The sequence below is a fragment of the Acomys minous genome, assembly GCF_964271855.1.
Source record: "Acomys minous genome assembly, chromosome: 3".
In the NCBI taxonomy this organism is placed as follows: domain Eukaryota; kingdom Metazoa; phylum Chordata; class Mammalia; order Rodentia; family Muridae; genus Acomys; species Acomys minous.
Window position 1 is genome coordinate 119,181,196 of NC_140485.1, and position 13,851 is coordinate 119,195,046.

The 13,851-nt window shown below is 47.5% G+C and overlaps 1 protein-coding gene across 2 annotated transcripts in view; it reads right to left on the reverse strand.

Moving 5' to 3' along the window:
* Positions 1-304: 304 nt before the first annotated feature.
* The window catches only part of MAP3K5 (mitogen-activated protein kinase kinase kinase 5), a 189,843-nt gene continuing 176,296 nt past the window's right edge, over positions 305-13,851 (reverse strand). For both annotated transcript variants that reach the window (XM_084776261.1, XM_084776262.1), the window contains exons 25-30: positions 13,446-13,551; positions 9,043-9,292; positions 5,126-5,238; positions 4,001-4,113; positions 2,330-2,406; positions 305-1,102 (exon numbers count right to left, since the gene is read on the reverse strand). In XM_084776261.1, coding sequence (XP_084632387.1) covers positions 1,042-1,102; positions 2,330-2,406; positions 4,001-4,113; positions 5,126-5,238; positions 9,043-9,292; positions 13,446-13,551 — 720 coding nt within the window. In that variant the 3' untranslated portion in view covers positions 305-1,041. The remainder of the gene's footprint in view (positions 1,103-2,329; positions 2,407-4,000; positions 4,114-5,125; positions 5,239-9,042; positions 9,293-13,445; positions 13,552-13,851) is intronic.

Genomic DNA, 13,851 nt, shown 5'->3' on the forward strand with positions numbered 1-13,851 from the left:
TGTGTATCCTTGGCTGTCCTGAACTCACTATGTAGACCAGGCTGGCCTCGAACTCACAGCGATCCACCTGCCTCTGCCTCCCGAGTGCTGGGATTAAAGGTGTGCGCCACCACCACCCAGCTAATTCAGAGTTTAAAATGTTCACTTTCACCGCTCTTTTCTCTGGCCTCTGCTGACCCCGAGGGACAGTCTGGATTCCAGCCGTCCTGTTATCACTAGACTAGAGACAGGTTCTACTTGAAGTTATAGGTGAAACAACAACAACAACAACAACAACAACAACAACAACAACACAAACCAAAACTAAATTTTAAGCCAGTCATTTAGTTCATCAGAACAAAATGAGAATTCTCTGGACTTTGTCAAAGTAGCACGCCGGCCATCGTTTTACTCTTCAGGTAAATATGACACAGTGGGTAGCTTTAGAACAAGCTAACATGGCCGTGATCCAGGCGTGTGCGACCGGGGCCCTTCAGTAGTACACAAACTCCATCAGCAAACACTCCAGGCCAGAAACTTAAGTTACAAAACACAGTCAATAAGACAGTCAGTACACAGAGTAACAACCATTGCTCTTAGGTTCTGCACACTTAAAAAAAAAAAAACAACTTTATACAATGACTGAAATTATGCATCTCTGCTCAGAGACTCAGGGGACACCGCGCACACACACAGAACCCTAAGAAGATGTGGTCACATTTTGGTTTTCTTCCAGTGGTGCACAGTCACACTAAAGGTTCTGTCTGCTCCGCGGTAAACACTGGGCTGAAACGCAACAGCTGCTGACCCAAAAATATTTCAAAACGTGTAGACTAAAACAGTCCTTGACGTTAGAGCTCTTAACTAGGATTATTTTGAAAACCTTTATGGAGAGTCCTTTGGAATTTTGTAGAAATAGAACTTGGGAAATTTCAGCGAGTTTTGTCCTTTTTTTTTTTTTTTTTTGACACTAGTAAACAAACACTGGGTTTAAAGTGCAGCTTCTTCCTCTCCTCCCTTGGCTCCTCGTCCCACAGGGGAGCAAGCAGTTCTGTACTCATGTCAGGTGCATTTGTCCCGAAAGTCGACGATGGCCTTCCACAGCGTGCACAGCATCCCTCCCCTGTTTAAAGACAGAAGAACAAGGTGAAGAGCGCTGTCACTCCTGCCCTTGACAGGGAAAAGGGACTCCTAGCACTTAGCCCCAGGCTTATCAGGCCGTACGCATTCTATGTGCAAAGCACGTCCTCACCACCCAGTACTGAAAGTATCAAGGCACAAAACATCATTTCACATTCTCAGCATTTCTGAAAAACATTTTCAAGATTTTATTTATTTATTTTATGTATATGCGTGCTCTATCTGCATGTACACCTGTCCACCAGAAGAAGGCTTTAGAAGGTACAGATGGTTGTGAGCCACCATGTGGTTGCTGGGAATTGAACTCAGGACCTCTGGAAGAGCAGACAGTGCTCTTAACCACTGAGCCATCTCTCCAGCCCCCAACATTTCTGAAAATTTTTAAAAATTTAATTTAACTAATTTTTTTTGTTGTTGTCCTTTTGTTTTTTTCAAGACAGGCTTTTTCCATGTGGCCCTGGCTGTCCTGGAACTCGCTCTGTAGATCAAGCTGGCCTTGAACTCAAGAGATCTGCCTGCCTCTGCCACCCTGAGTGCTGGGATTACAGGCCTGTGCCACCCCCAAACCCCACCCCTCCCCCCACCTCCCCACCCCCCACCCCGACCCGAGAAATGTGTCTCTATAGAAGTGGTTGTTAGGGATCTACCCTGGCTGGGAGAGGACACCGACAAGAAATCGTAGCAGACTATACAAAGTGTTTCCGCTGGTAGATGAGTAAGTGCAGCATCAACTGTTTTACCACAGGACCATGAGCTACGTTAGAGTGCATGCATGATTCTGGTCTGCAATCCTATTTAAGAAATCTCTTCCAAGGACAAGCTGGGGTAGGTTGGGGGGATCCCCTTTTCTGAGGAATAGGGGGAAGGGGATGGGGGAAGAGGGAGGGAGGGACTGGGAGGAGAGGAGGGAGAGTACATCCTTACTATCAGGATGTAAAGTGAATAAATAAATAAACTCATTAAAAAAGAAACCTCTTCCAGAGGCAGGCAGGCATTGGCACATGCTTAAACAGAAATCCTAGTCATTAGAGTTCCCCCAAATAGCCTGGCCCAGCTGACTCAGTTTCGTCAGAGGGCTGAAAGCCAGACATGGCCCTTCCTGAGCCTGTGGAGCAGCTTGGAGACCCTGCAGGGCAGGAACCCAGACTTCCTGCTCTCAACCCAGGGCTCTTTCCCTCATGACAACCAAACACAAGGGGGAGAGCGGTACCTTAGTCTGAGGCACTTTAAGTCATCACGTGTGACATAGTAGAGAACGTCCACCAGTGTGTAATCCTCGGCCAGAAACTGCAGAGACAGCAAAGCACGCAGGGAGTGAGACTGAGACACTTTCGGTACCGTGCTAACAGATGCATCTGCCCACAAGACAAGCACCGCTAGTAACTAAGAATGGGTCTAAAAAACCAACCTCCTGGAATTACTAGAGGACTAGCCTGCTGACTGCAGAATTAGAAACCCATCCGTAGTGTTTGCATCCAACAAGCCTAGTGCTCTACAGTCCCGTTTGTCCACAAGTAGACAAAGAGTATCCTTGGGACATTACTGCCTACTGCAGTCTCTGTGGACCTACTTTCTCCTAGCCAGTGACAGGGACCTTCCTGTAATTCACTGCAAAGTCCGTCCTGGATGTAAACGGGGCTTTTAGTTTTAAAGCAGATAAAAGGGGCAGTGGTTTAGTGGGTCATTACCCACTCTCCCTTGATTGGGATCTGAGCCCAAGGGGATAAATGTTTTGGAGAATATGGTTGGGTATATTGTTTTCCCTTAGCAAGAGAGGTATTTTAATGTAGTTAGCAGGGAAGTATTAAAGGTATATTTCTAAGGAGACCATACATTTTATGTAGTCCATATGTTGTAAAAATAAAATTTTATTTTAGTTATTTAAAAGTATATACCTAAATCTTAAGGCAGTATAGTATCATTAAGAGGTCTTTTCTAGCAAATGGAAAGTATTATCTTAAAAAAAGAAGTCTTATTTCTACCTATGTACGTATGTGTATTTGTTTGTGCAGAGAGCAGGTATGGCTGGACTCCAGAAGAGAGCACTGGATCCCCTAGAGCTAGAGTTACAGGTGCTTGCGAGCCACCAGATGTGGGTGCTGGGAACCAAACCCAGGCTTGGGCAGCGCACAGGCTCTCTCCAACTCTCAAGTACACCTTAATATGTATATATGTGTCATCCATGTGATCTTAAGTCAAATACTACTCTTCATGTTAACTGTAAGTCTATGATGGTGAGAGAAGAGTTAGGCTGTCATCGACATAATGTGATTTGCATAGAGTATTTCTGACCAGCTACATCTACTTTTGTCACGTAGCAATTAACAGCCACTGCCTAGTGGAGATCAGTAACGTTGCACAAGAATTAAAAATGGACCAAAGGTGAGTAGCAGCAGGAGGAGGACACTTGTAGCTCTCGCTCCATTAGTTCCCCACACTTCCTCATTTCCAGTCTATAAACAGGAGACTCCTTGGAGGCTGCGGACAACAGTGCTGTGGTCCACCTTCCCTCCTTGCCTCTGTGCATCTCTTACTGCACTCTTTCCTTGTCTGTCCTGTCCCTGTGCACATAGCTGGCCTAGCTTCACCGCCCTCTGGGAGAGACGGGGCACACACATACATAAACCTGAAAACTACACACACAGGCACACACGCCTGAAAACTGTGTCAGAAGGTGCCATTGTAAGAGGTTTGCTTTGTTTTGTTTTAATCAGTGGAACTCGTCTGTCCTAATGTGTGAATCTGGGGAGGGCGGGAGTGGCTCTGGCTTGCTCAGCAGTGTGTCTCCTGGGCCTCAGGTACCCAGCGCATGCATGGCAAACACTCATCCTGAGGTAGACACGTGGGACACCACGGGTCCCACACATAGTTTTCTCTTTACCCGACTTATAGTGTCTTCATCAGCTCCATTCGCTCTCAGCCAGCCAGCGAGCTCAGAGTCTTCATGGGCTGTGCCGGCAGAGTCCAGGTGGCACACAGGAAACCCTGGGATATCTAGAACCAAAACAGGGGTCATCTTTAGCGTCACAGAAGTGATGTGGGACCTCGGGATCCATGGAAATTTGTTGCTACTTTTAAGTAATTAAAGACTGCTAGAGAGTAACAGAGAAAACTGAGGCTGGCTCTAGAAATGACGATGTAAATAAAACTCGGGCCAGCCACTCTACTAGTAGACAGGAAGCCACACCCACTTCAGACTTTGGTGTGGAACTTGTAGTTTCTTAGGATTAATTCTGTGTACCCAAGGCATGCCTTGTAATTTTCGTGCAACTAAGACGAACAGTTTGTAGAGTAACAATTATAATCCCCCCTTTTCACTATTGGTAAAGTAATTCAGAAGAGCCGAATACTTGAATAACTGTAGACACAGCTTCTGAATAATTAGCAAATAAGGTTCACCTGCAAGTTCTCATAACTGTATTCCTTTAATGTTTCAAGCTATGGCCTTTTCTTGCTGTAAGCTTATCCTATTTAAGTCTCTCCAAATTAGAAGGGAGAGAAGCTGGAATATGCTGGATACAGATGCTAAATAACAAAAGTAGCGTTGTTTTATTCTGGCACTCTCGTTGTGATATCTCTTTTGTTGGCCTGCCTTTCAAGACAGGTTTTCTCTGAGTAGCCCTGGCTGTCCTGGAACGTGCTCTGTAGAACTCAGAGGTCTGCCTGCCTCTGCCTCCTGAGTGCTAGGACCAAAAGACATCAAGGGCCACCACTGCCACCACCACCACCCTCATAGCGAAATCTTAAAAAAAGAAAGGACTAAAACAGTGGAGATACTTTGTTTACCTCAACAACGCATTATCTCCCAAAGAGCGCGTTTTTGCTGGGCTCACAGAACATGATAGGTTACTACAGTTAAAATGGAGATCTTTAATAAAGGAATTCTAGCAGGGGGTGGGGGGAAAGAGTACCGTACAATCTGCCTGCCGGTCTCCCCAGCCTCCTGTGGCAGCCGCCTGAACAGGGATGTCTAAGCAGGAAAACTCTGGATTTCTCTGCAGCTTACCTATGGGTTGGGACTTGAGCTTCAGGTGTTTAATTTCTTGGTCTTTCTCTTCAATAGCTCGCTGAAGGAGTGCTTGCAGCTCTTTCTCTTTCCGAACTAACTCTTCAAGTAGTCTGTAGGAGAGACTCGGGTCGGGTGACGGGATAACAGAACAGGAAGTGACAGTGGGTTTTCTAAGCGTAGGCTTCTTTCTCAGGCTATGAGCACAGGGGTTTTATAAAACTCAAAGACTCGGTGCCAGTGGCATGCGTAGTAAGAGGGCATGTGTAATAAGAGCACATGCGTAGTGAGCTCAGTAGGCAGATGTGTGGGGACTTAAGTCATCCTTCCTGAACTATGAAAATCTGAGGAAGCGCTGGGGTGTCTGGCAGGAGGCAGGGGCTCAATAAATGTGAATGGTTATTGCTGCGATTGTCATTGCTGCTATTTCCTTTCTCACTTCTGGGGGTGGGTAAGGCTAGTGAAGCGTTTAAAGAGATGGCTGTGTCCCTGGTACATTCTGTTTCTAAAGTGGTTCTGGTGTACTCCCAAGATGCAAAGATACACTCTGGCCTCCTGGCATCACTTTTGCCCACAGGAAGCCCACTCAGCAACTGAGAACCAACCGTCGATCGTGTTTCTGGGCGGGAACACTGCAGCTTACAGAAGCCTGCACTCTGGGTCTTTAGAAAACTACCTCAGTAATTCTGATTCACAATTCTGTAAGTTTAAAATAGAGAGATGGCTGAGTGGCTAAAAGCACAGCATTGTTTTCACCGAGGGCCTAGGTTTAATTCTCAACACCTACACAGCAGCTCACAACTCTCCCTCACTCCAGTTCCAGAGAATCAAATACCCTCTTCTGGCCTCTGAGAACACCAGGCACACACGTGGGGCACAGGCATACATGTTAGCAAAACACTCATTCATATTAAATAAATCCAAAAATAAAATACATAACTATTAACAAGAATTTTAAGACAAGTTGCTTCACAGCCCGCAGCTCCCAGCAAGCTGTCTGTCTCACTTTCTGACCATTGATAGATTTACTTCAGGGCCATGTAGAGCCAAAAGTCTGTTTCCGTTGGCATGCTGGGAAGGCAGCACGCTGCAGCTGACAGATAAGCCTGGGCCTGCAGACTGGCTCAGCCACACACTTCCTGTGTTCACCTTAGACATATTTCCCAATGCCTCTAGGCTTCCGTTTTGCCAGTTAAAACGAAATGGAAAACCTCTAGGCAGGATTACTGTTGAGAATTCCACAACACAACATATATAAACCACTAGGTCCAAGCAAGGGCTCCTATCTCGAGCTCCACGATCTACTCCATCCAGGACCTAGAGATGAAACCGAGACCGTTGTGAAGGACAGTGACCGTAGTAGAGTCGGCAGCAGAGGTGGGACAAAAGCAAGGCACAGTAAGAGCCAGAGGCGGGTTGAAGAAGACGTGTAAGCAAAGTTACCTGCAGAGAGATCACAGCATGGACCTCAAGCCAAGGGCCAGAGCGAGACTTTCTATCCACCCCAGCACCAGTGATTGTCCCGGATTGGGAAGCAAGCTCTGGATGAAATTTAAATGGGTGGTTTTTGGTCTGGAACGTATCTCTGTCCACCTTGCTGGTTTAAAGACCTATAGAAAAGTGGCTGCAGATTGCTGTTGCCTTCTCAAAGGACACGGGCATTTCTAGAACTTATTGAGGCCATGCAGATCTCTTCCATCTTTAAAAGACAGAACACCACAGTGGAAGACCAGGCTTGCTAGGCCACCTCAGCTGTCCCTAGTCCAGCTTTATGACCACGTACCCTAAGTGTGTATTTAGCTCATGGGTTTAGTGTCACCGTATGCGAGTTAGCTGGGAAATATGGTGTAAGGGTGACAGTTGCCTTCCTTTCTGTTTCAGAAAAGTATGGCAAGAAACTACCGTGAGTCCAGTTTTCTAACTCAGGTGAGCACAGCTATGAGGTGGGCTTGGGCGCAATTCTGGAATCACAGGGCAAGGAAATCAGGTCACCAGCCAGTGGTTTCTGAGTTCATTCACTCAGCTTTTCACACTTGCCCAGCTTAAGCCACTAAACTTAAGATTCTTAGCACCAGAATTAGGCCCTTCCCTAAAATACACTCCCTTCTCCCCCATATTCACACACACAACTCCCCCTCCCCGCTGTAGAGGAGGAGGACATGGCTTGAAACCAGGGCCTTGTACATGCTAGGCAAGCACACAGCCACACACCCATACCAACGTCCAACTGAAGGTTAAGTGTAGGTCGTAGCGTGTAATCTCTGTTCTTGGGAAGTAGAGGCAGGGAGATCAGGAGCTCAAGGGCATCCTCAGAAACAGACTGAATTTAAGGCCAGCCTGGGCTACATGAGCCACTGTGTAAAAAAAGGATTGAAAAAAATATTAAAATATTTAGAAATAATAATAATACCAACTGAAAGCAGAGGAGGAGTAAGACAGGCAGTGACCCCGCTTTAGCTGCCTGTTGCTTTATGTAAACTGTCCACTCACCCTTCCTCAAATAATTTGTAAGGAACACACTATACTTTGTCTCACTTTCCTGAGGGTCAGGGAACCTGGGAATTACTACTAGAAAGGAAAGAGGAAGCCAGTGGTCCTCGGATTTCACAGATTGAACTCTTAGCATAAGTGTATAGATTATTACAAAAAGGTAGCTATGTAGGAGTGTAACACAGAAACACGGCAAGACCTTCTCTATAGAGATGGATAGATTTTGAGAAGCGAGACTTCAGCTGGAGCCAATGGGACCCCAGAAAAGACATGTGTCGATGTGGGAACTGTGGCTCCTGGAAACTGCAGACGTCATAAACATGGTAGACAGAAGGCAGCGCCAGATGGTGAGAAGGAGGTGGAGCAAACAGGCAAAGGAGAAAATGGAAAGCCACACGCACTTAGAGAGGTAGGTGCTACCGGCATGCCAGGGTGGGCGGGCAGAGGTTTGGGGACAGACCAGCTCTTTGGTAGACAGAGGAGCTTTCCTGCAGAATCAATCTGAGCAGAAGGCATGGGTGGGCAGGGCTGGAGCAGCACAGGCAGCCGAGAAGCCCTTCTTCCAGAGACCAGGGAACGGGTTCTGAGATCAACTCCAGTCGGGGCTGCGTGGCTGAGTGAAATGAAGTGGCCAAGAAGCTGCTACAATGGAGGGCTGGAAGAGGCAGCGCGGGGCCGAGCTGGGTGGCAGAGGGCAAGGCTGGGATACGGACACCAGAGCCCATGTCACTGTATTCTGAAGTGTTCCCCCACGAAAACCACCAAAGTCGAGTAGGTTTCACACCGAAGTCTGACTTCCAGAAACTCAAACTAACGCTAAGGAATCATCAACTTTTGTCACCCTGGTGAACAACTGTATCTTCAACTAAGGTTTCTAAATATTTGAACCTGTTTTATTGGTTCACTAAAAAGAAGTTTTCATTGTAGAACCAGAGCCATAAAATCAGTTTCCCACATGTCAAGAGGGACCGGCGCAGGAAGCTGTACATCGTAGGAACTCAAGACTGTGCCAACATCTGTGAAGAACAGGAAGTACCTACAGCTCATTTGATAACTGGGTTGCACGGGTTCTATGGTACCAAATTCTTGGGGCACTCTGTTCTCTCTCTCCTCTGTCTCCTGGGAGGAACAGTCTTTCCCGAGTCTGTTTCCAATAGGGGTCATGAGGCAACAACCTGTTACTCTGTAAACCCCAGTGCTCCTAGGGCAAAGAGGCAAGCAGCTGAGCTCAACTCACTAGAGGCAGGGAGCACTATTTTATAAGAGGTTAGTGTCAACCCGCCCCCACAACCTTGCTTTACAAGAACAGCCTTTCCCTTTCTGCGACGGGGTGACAAAACTGCCAAGTCCGACTTTTAAAGCAGACCCACAGCTTTCACTTTTAATAGGAATGGGAAAAAAGAGCCCACCCCGCACCCTCAAGGTACCTGTTGGTTTCTATTTTCATCCTTCCGAGCTGCACACTCAGCGACCGGTGAGCACTCTGGGAATCGTGGGACACAGTGGAGCTGAGCGTGCTCACCCCCGAGGTGGCCACAGCGTCCTCAACGACGACCATGGCCTGAGGCCTCCGGACAGGCTGGTTTGAAGGCGGCTCCTCGTGCTCATCCTCAACATCCAAGTCTTCTGGGTCAGCCGTGTCACTCTCGGACGCAAGGCTGAAATGTGGCCTCAACTCTGCACAGCAAACCAGAGCGCTGAGAAGCACGACCACTGACTAATGGGCTTTATGCATTACGATGCACCAGCCCAGCCCCCACGCAATCCACCCAGACTGAGCCTTCAGGTCAAGGCGGGATTCCTGTGCATCTGTTCGGATTTGTTCTTGCAGTGGGAACAGCAAGCAGCTGCACTGCTCTAAAGATGGTGCCTAATGCAGGAAGGTGCGCCTGTATCATCAGCTCTAACTCCCCAGGGCCACCCTGGCTTCTGCACTCAGTGTTTCTCTGCCTGGTTACCACTGCACTTGAGAATAACAATGTTATTCTCAATGTTCCCAGTGATCTTAATGACACTCAATGTTCCCAGTGATCTTAATGACAGCCTGCGAAGAGAGCTCCTAAGGGACTCCCGCTGCACTCTGTCCTGTGCGATCACTTTGGAACAGGGACGCTTCTTAAAACTTTCCCAGTGAAGCAGTTTTACAGCAGCAGAGGAGTTGGTAATACAGAGCGAGCGGTTCCTCTGTACCTACCAGAAGCTCACTGTGACCTTAACATCTCAAGTGACTTCAGAACTAGTGCCCAAACCAGGACACCAACACTGGCACTTGTCAACAAGTCCCCGCCCCCCTCGTTTTTTTAAAAACAGGATCTCATTACGTAACTTGGGCCGGCCTGACAGTCTCCACCATCCTGCCTCAGCCTCCCACGCGCTGGGACGACAGGCTCGCACAACAGCACACCGTCAATCTGTGAGCGGTTTCCCCATTGGATCTGCCTCTTCTCTGGTGCATGTTCTCTCACTGTGAGGAGGTACCAGCTATCCTGGTCTCCTCCATCTGTGACTAGTATTCCTGTGCTAGCTCTCGTCTTCACCTTCACCCCACTCACGTCTGCCTCCCCCGTTCATTTGTCTTGGTTTTTTTGTTCAGGTAGGGTCCTCTGTAGCCCAGGTTGGCCTTGAACCTCTGTTCCTCCTGCCTTAGTCTCCCAAGAACATCCTACTTTCTGTTCAGATATTTTATACCATGCACTTTGCTTTAGGTACACTTGATGAACTGTCGTGGTCAAGTAGAGACTACATCTTTGAAATAAAAAAAAACACAGGCATGATGCTGTGCCCTTCTTACATGCATTGCCTCAAGAGGTGCATGATACATGGATGGGCATGGTAGTGCACACTTTTAATCCCCAGCACTAGGGAGGCAGAGGAAGGCGGATCTCTCCAAGTTCGAGGCCTGGTCTACAACGGGAGTCCAGGACACCTAGGGCTATTATACAGAATAAACCCTGTCTTGGAAAACCAGGAAAAAAAAAGTCCCATCATACACGGGCCTTGTTACTGCTTGAATTCCTTGGTTGAGGAAGGATCCAGGTTTCTCCACCACAGAGTTGCTGTTTTCGCTTTGTAGTTAGTCAGTACCTTGCAAGAAGAGACGTGGAAGCCTTTCACTATCCTGTGTCTCGTCACTGTTCTGCCTACTAATTTTAGCCGTCATTGACAGTCCTTGTCTACAATAATTATCACTGCTGGTGCTTGTGTACTGGCTGGTTTAGTGTCAACTTGACACAAGCTGGAGTCATCTGAGAGGAAGAACCTCAGTTGAGGAAATGCCTCCATGAGATCCAGATATGAGGTATTTTCTCAATCAGTGATCGATGTGGGAGGGCCCAGGCCATGGTGGGTGGTGCCATCCCCGGGATGGAGGCCCTGGGTTCTATAAGAAGCAGGCTGAGCAAGCCATGGAGAGCAAGCCATAAGCAGTGCCCCTCCATGGCCTCTGCATCAGCTCCTGCCTTCAGACTCCAGCCCTGTTTGAGTTCCTGTCCTGACTTCCATCGATGATGAATAGCAATGTGGTAGTACAAGTCAAATAAACCTTTTCCTCCCCAACTTGCCTTTTGGTCACGGTGTTTCATTAGCAAAAGAAACCCTAAGACACTCTCTCTACATCTGTCAAATAGAATTTTATTATAGCCAAGGGCTGACCCTCACATGTGTTTACTTATTGAATTATTTATTTCACCCTGGACTCACAGGTATTTGTCCTGTTAGGCTTGCTATAGTTTGGGTCTTAAAGCGCCCCCCAGAGGTAGAGGTAGTAAAGGCTCAGTGCTTAGAGCAGCCACTAATGGGAGTAGTGGGACCTTTAGGAGCTGGGGTCATTAGGAGGTCTATGTCACTGTAGGTTGTGGAACCCAGACTCTTGCTTCCCAGCCAGGAACCAAGAGGTTTCTCTCTGCCAATTGCTCTCACTAGGCTGTGTCACCAAGAGCCCAAAGCAATGGCCAATCATGGCCGAAATAAATCGTCTCTCTTATGAACTGCTTATCTTAGGAAGTTTCTATGGTGATAGAAAAATTATCAACACAGATCCATAACCCAATACTATGTTTACTTCATTTCATTTTGCCATTCAAATTCTTGCAGCATGAACTGGTGGGGATTTCATGTCAGATCCAATCTTTCCAGTAAACCCTGACCTTAAGAGTCTTCCTTAAGCCAGGCACGGTGGGCATGCCTGCAATCCTAGCACTGGGGGAGGCAGAACTGGGGGGTATCTCTCTTAGTTCGAGGCCAGTCTGGTCTACAGAGGGAGTCCAGGACAGCCAAGGCTATACAGAGAAACCCTGTCTCAAAAACCAAACCAAAACAAAACCAACCCCAAAAAAGCTTCCTTACTTTTTGTCACCACAGGATGTCTCAAGCTCATTTTATATTTCTCCTACCTCAGGCATAAAATCCTGCCAGAGGATGATGTTGAGGAAGCACAACCTAGGTCCAGACATACTTAGGTAGCAGAGACACTATGCCCACACTTGCAAGCCAAACAAGGCATTCTTAGAACAGAGCAGGAATCCCATAACGTGGAAGGAGTCACACTACTTAAAGGCTGGTGACACTCCAAAATAGCTCACACTCATCCCTTTAGGTTTCTATTTCCTACCTTTAGAATGCAGCTCTAAACCACAGCAGCGGTCCACGTGCCTAGCTCCTGTGTGTAAGTCTATCCATGGACTGACCTATCTAGCGGCACCGCCAGTTTACAGACATGCCAGAAGGAAGTTCTCATTACTGAACAGACTGCCCAGGTACTTCAGAGGTCTGTCTTACAGTAGGAGACACTCCTCCCTCACTTCACAAACCTTGGTTCATCATCATCACTGCCTTTTGTGTTTCACCGCCAACACGGCTACATGTCCATGGACTGGACAGCTCTAAGAGTGAGCCTAGGCGCATGGGCTCTGGGTGACTAGGGGCGGCAGTGTGCCTTTCAGGTAGGGAACGTTCACGCTGGGAGAAGTTAAACACATGCTGGCACATACAGGAGACGGCACTTTCAATTCTGTGATTAGAACTTTAAAAGAATCTTAACAACTCCATTTGTTCGGGATGGGCTCACGAGCTGTGATTTTTGCTGAAGGCACTGGAAGATCTGAGACTCGCTGGTTAAAAACAGTGACAAGGAAACATATTCGTGGGCACAGCTAGCTACACATTGAGATTCTTAACTATTTAGGGCATCTTACGGTTTCTAGTTTTTCTTCATGTCCAAGCAGGCTGCCTGAAGCCAATCTTCCACACCCAGAGTGACCGTTTTGCTCAGCCTATCGCTGCGCACAGCGGATGCACTGGATGAATGTTACCTGGTGACTGCTGTAGTCAGAATGAGACATCACCTCCAGAAGCTCACGTATTTGAGCACCAGGCCTCTAACTGGTGGCGCTATTTGGGGAGGCTTAGGAGGTGTGGTGGCCTTGCCGGAGGAAGTGTGTCACTGGGAGCGAGCGGGCTTCACCAGTTTGAAGACCTGAGCCACTTCAAGTTTGCTGCCTCTGTGGTTCAAGCTGTGAGCTCTGCCTTCTGGCATGCACCCCCCACCCGTCCACCCCCATGGTGGCGGCGGCAGCCTTCTATTACTCTGGAGCTGAAAGCCCAGATAAGCCTTTCCTTGTATAAGTTGCTTAGGTCATGGTGTTTTATCACAGCAACAGAAAAGTGAGTAAGGCAGTAACTCTGAAATGACTTAAAAAACAAAAACAAAACAAAACAAAATAAAGACAACAAGTGCTCTTAGAAGAAAGACCAGAAACGAAATGACAGAGGTAGAGCAGCCCAACACACACAAGCACTAATTATTTTTACACAGTAATTAAATAGTTCTGACCTGGCACCAGAATGGTAATAGCCGTTTGCACAGCCTTTCTGATGATGCTGTCCAGGGCGAACATCCAGTGTGGCTTGATGTTGTGATTCCGAAGAACTTTATTGACCTGGAAAAACAGTGACCTTTCATCTAATGTTTTACATTATTTATTATACATGGTGTGTGTGTGTGTGTGTGTGTGTGTGTGTGTTATTGTGAGGACAACCTGTGGAAGTCAGTTCTTCCTGTCTACCACGTATGCTCCCAGTGTTAAATTCAGGTCATTAGGCTCAGGGAAGGCCTCTGGCGAGATGGGAAGGCCGCATCTTCGGTACTCAGCAGGGCTGATGGAAGGCCTAAGAGCAGGGAGGGCTCAAGGGGCTTTCAGGAAAGACAAACCCTCCCCTGCCTTGTCAGGGCTGCCAGT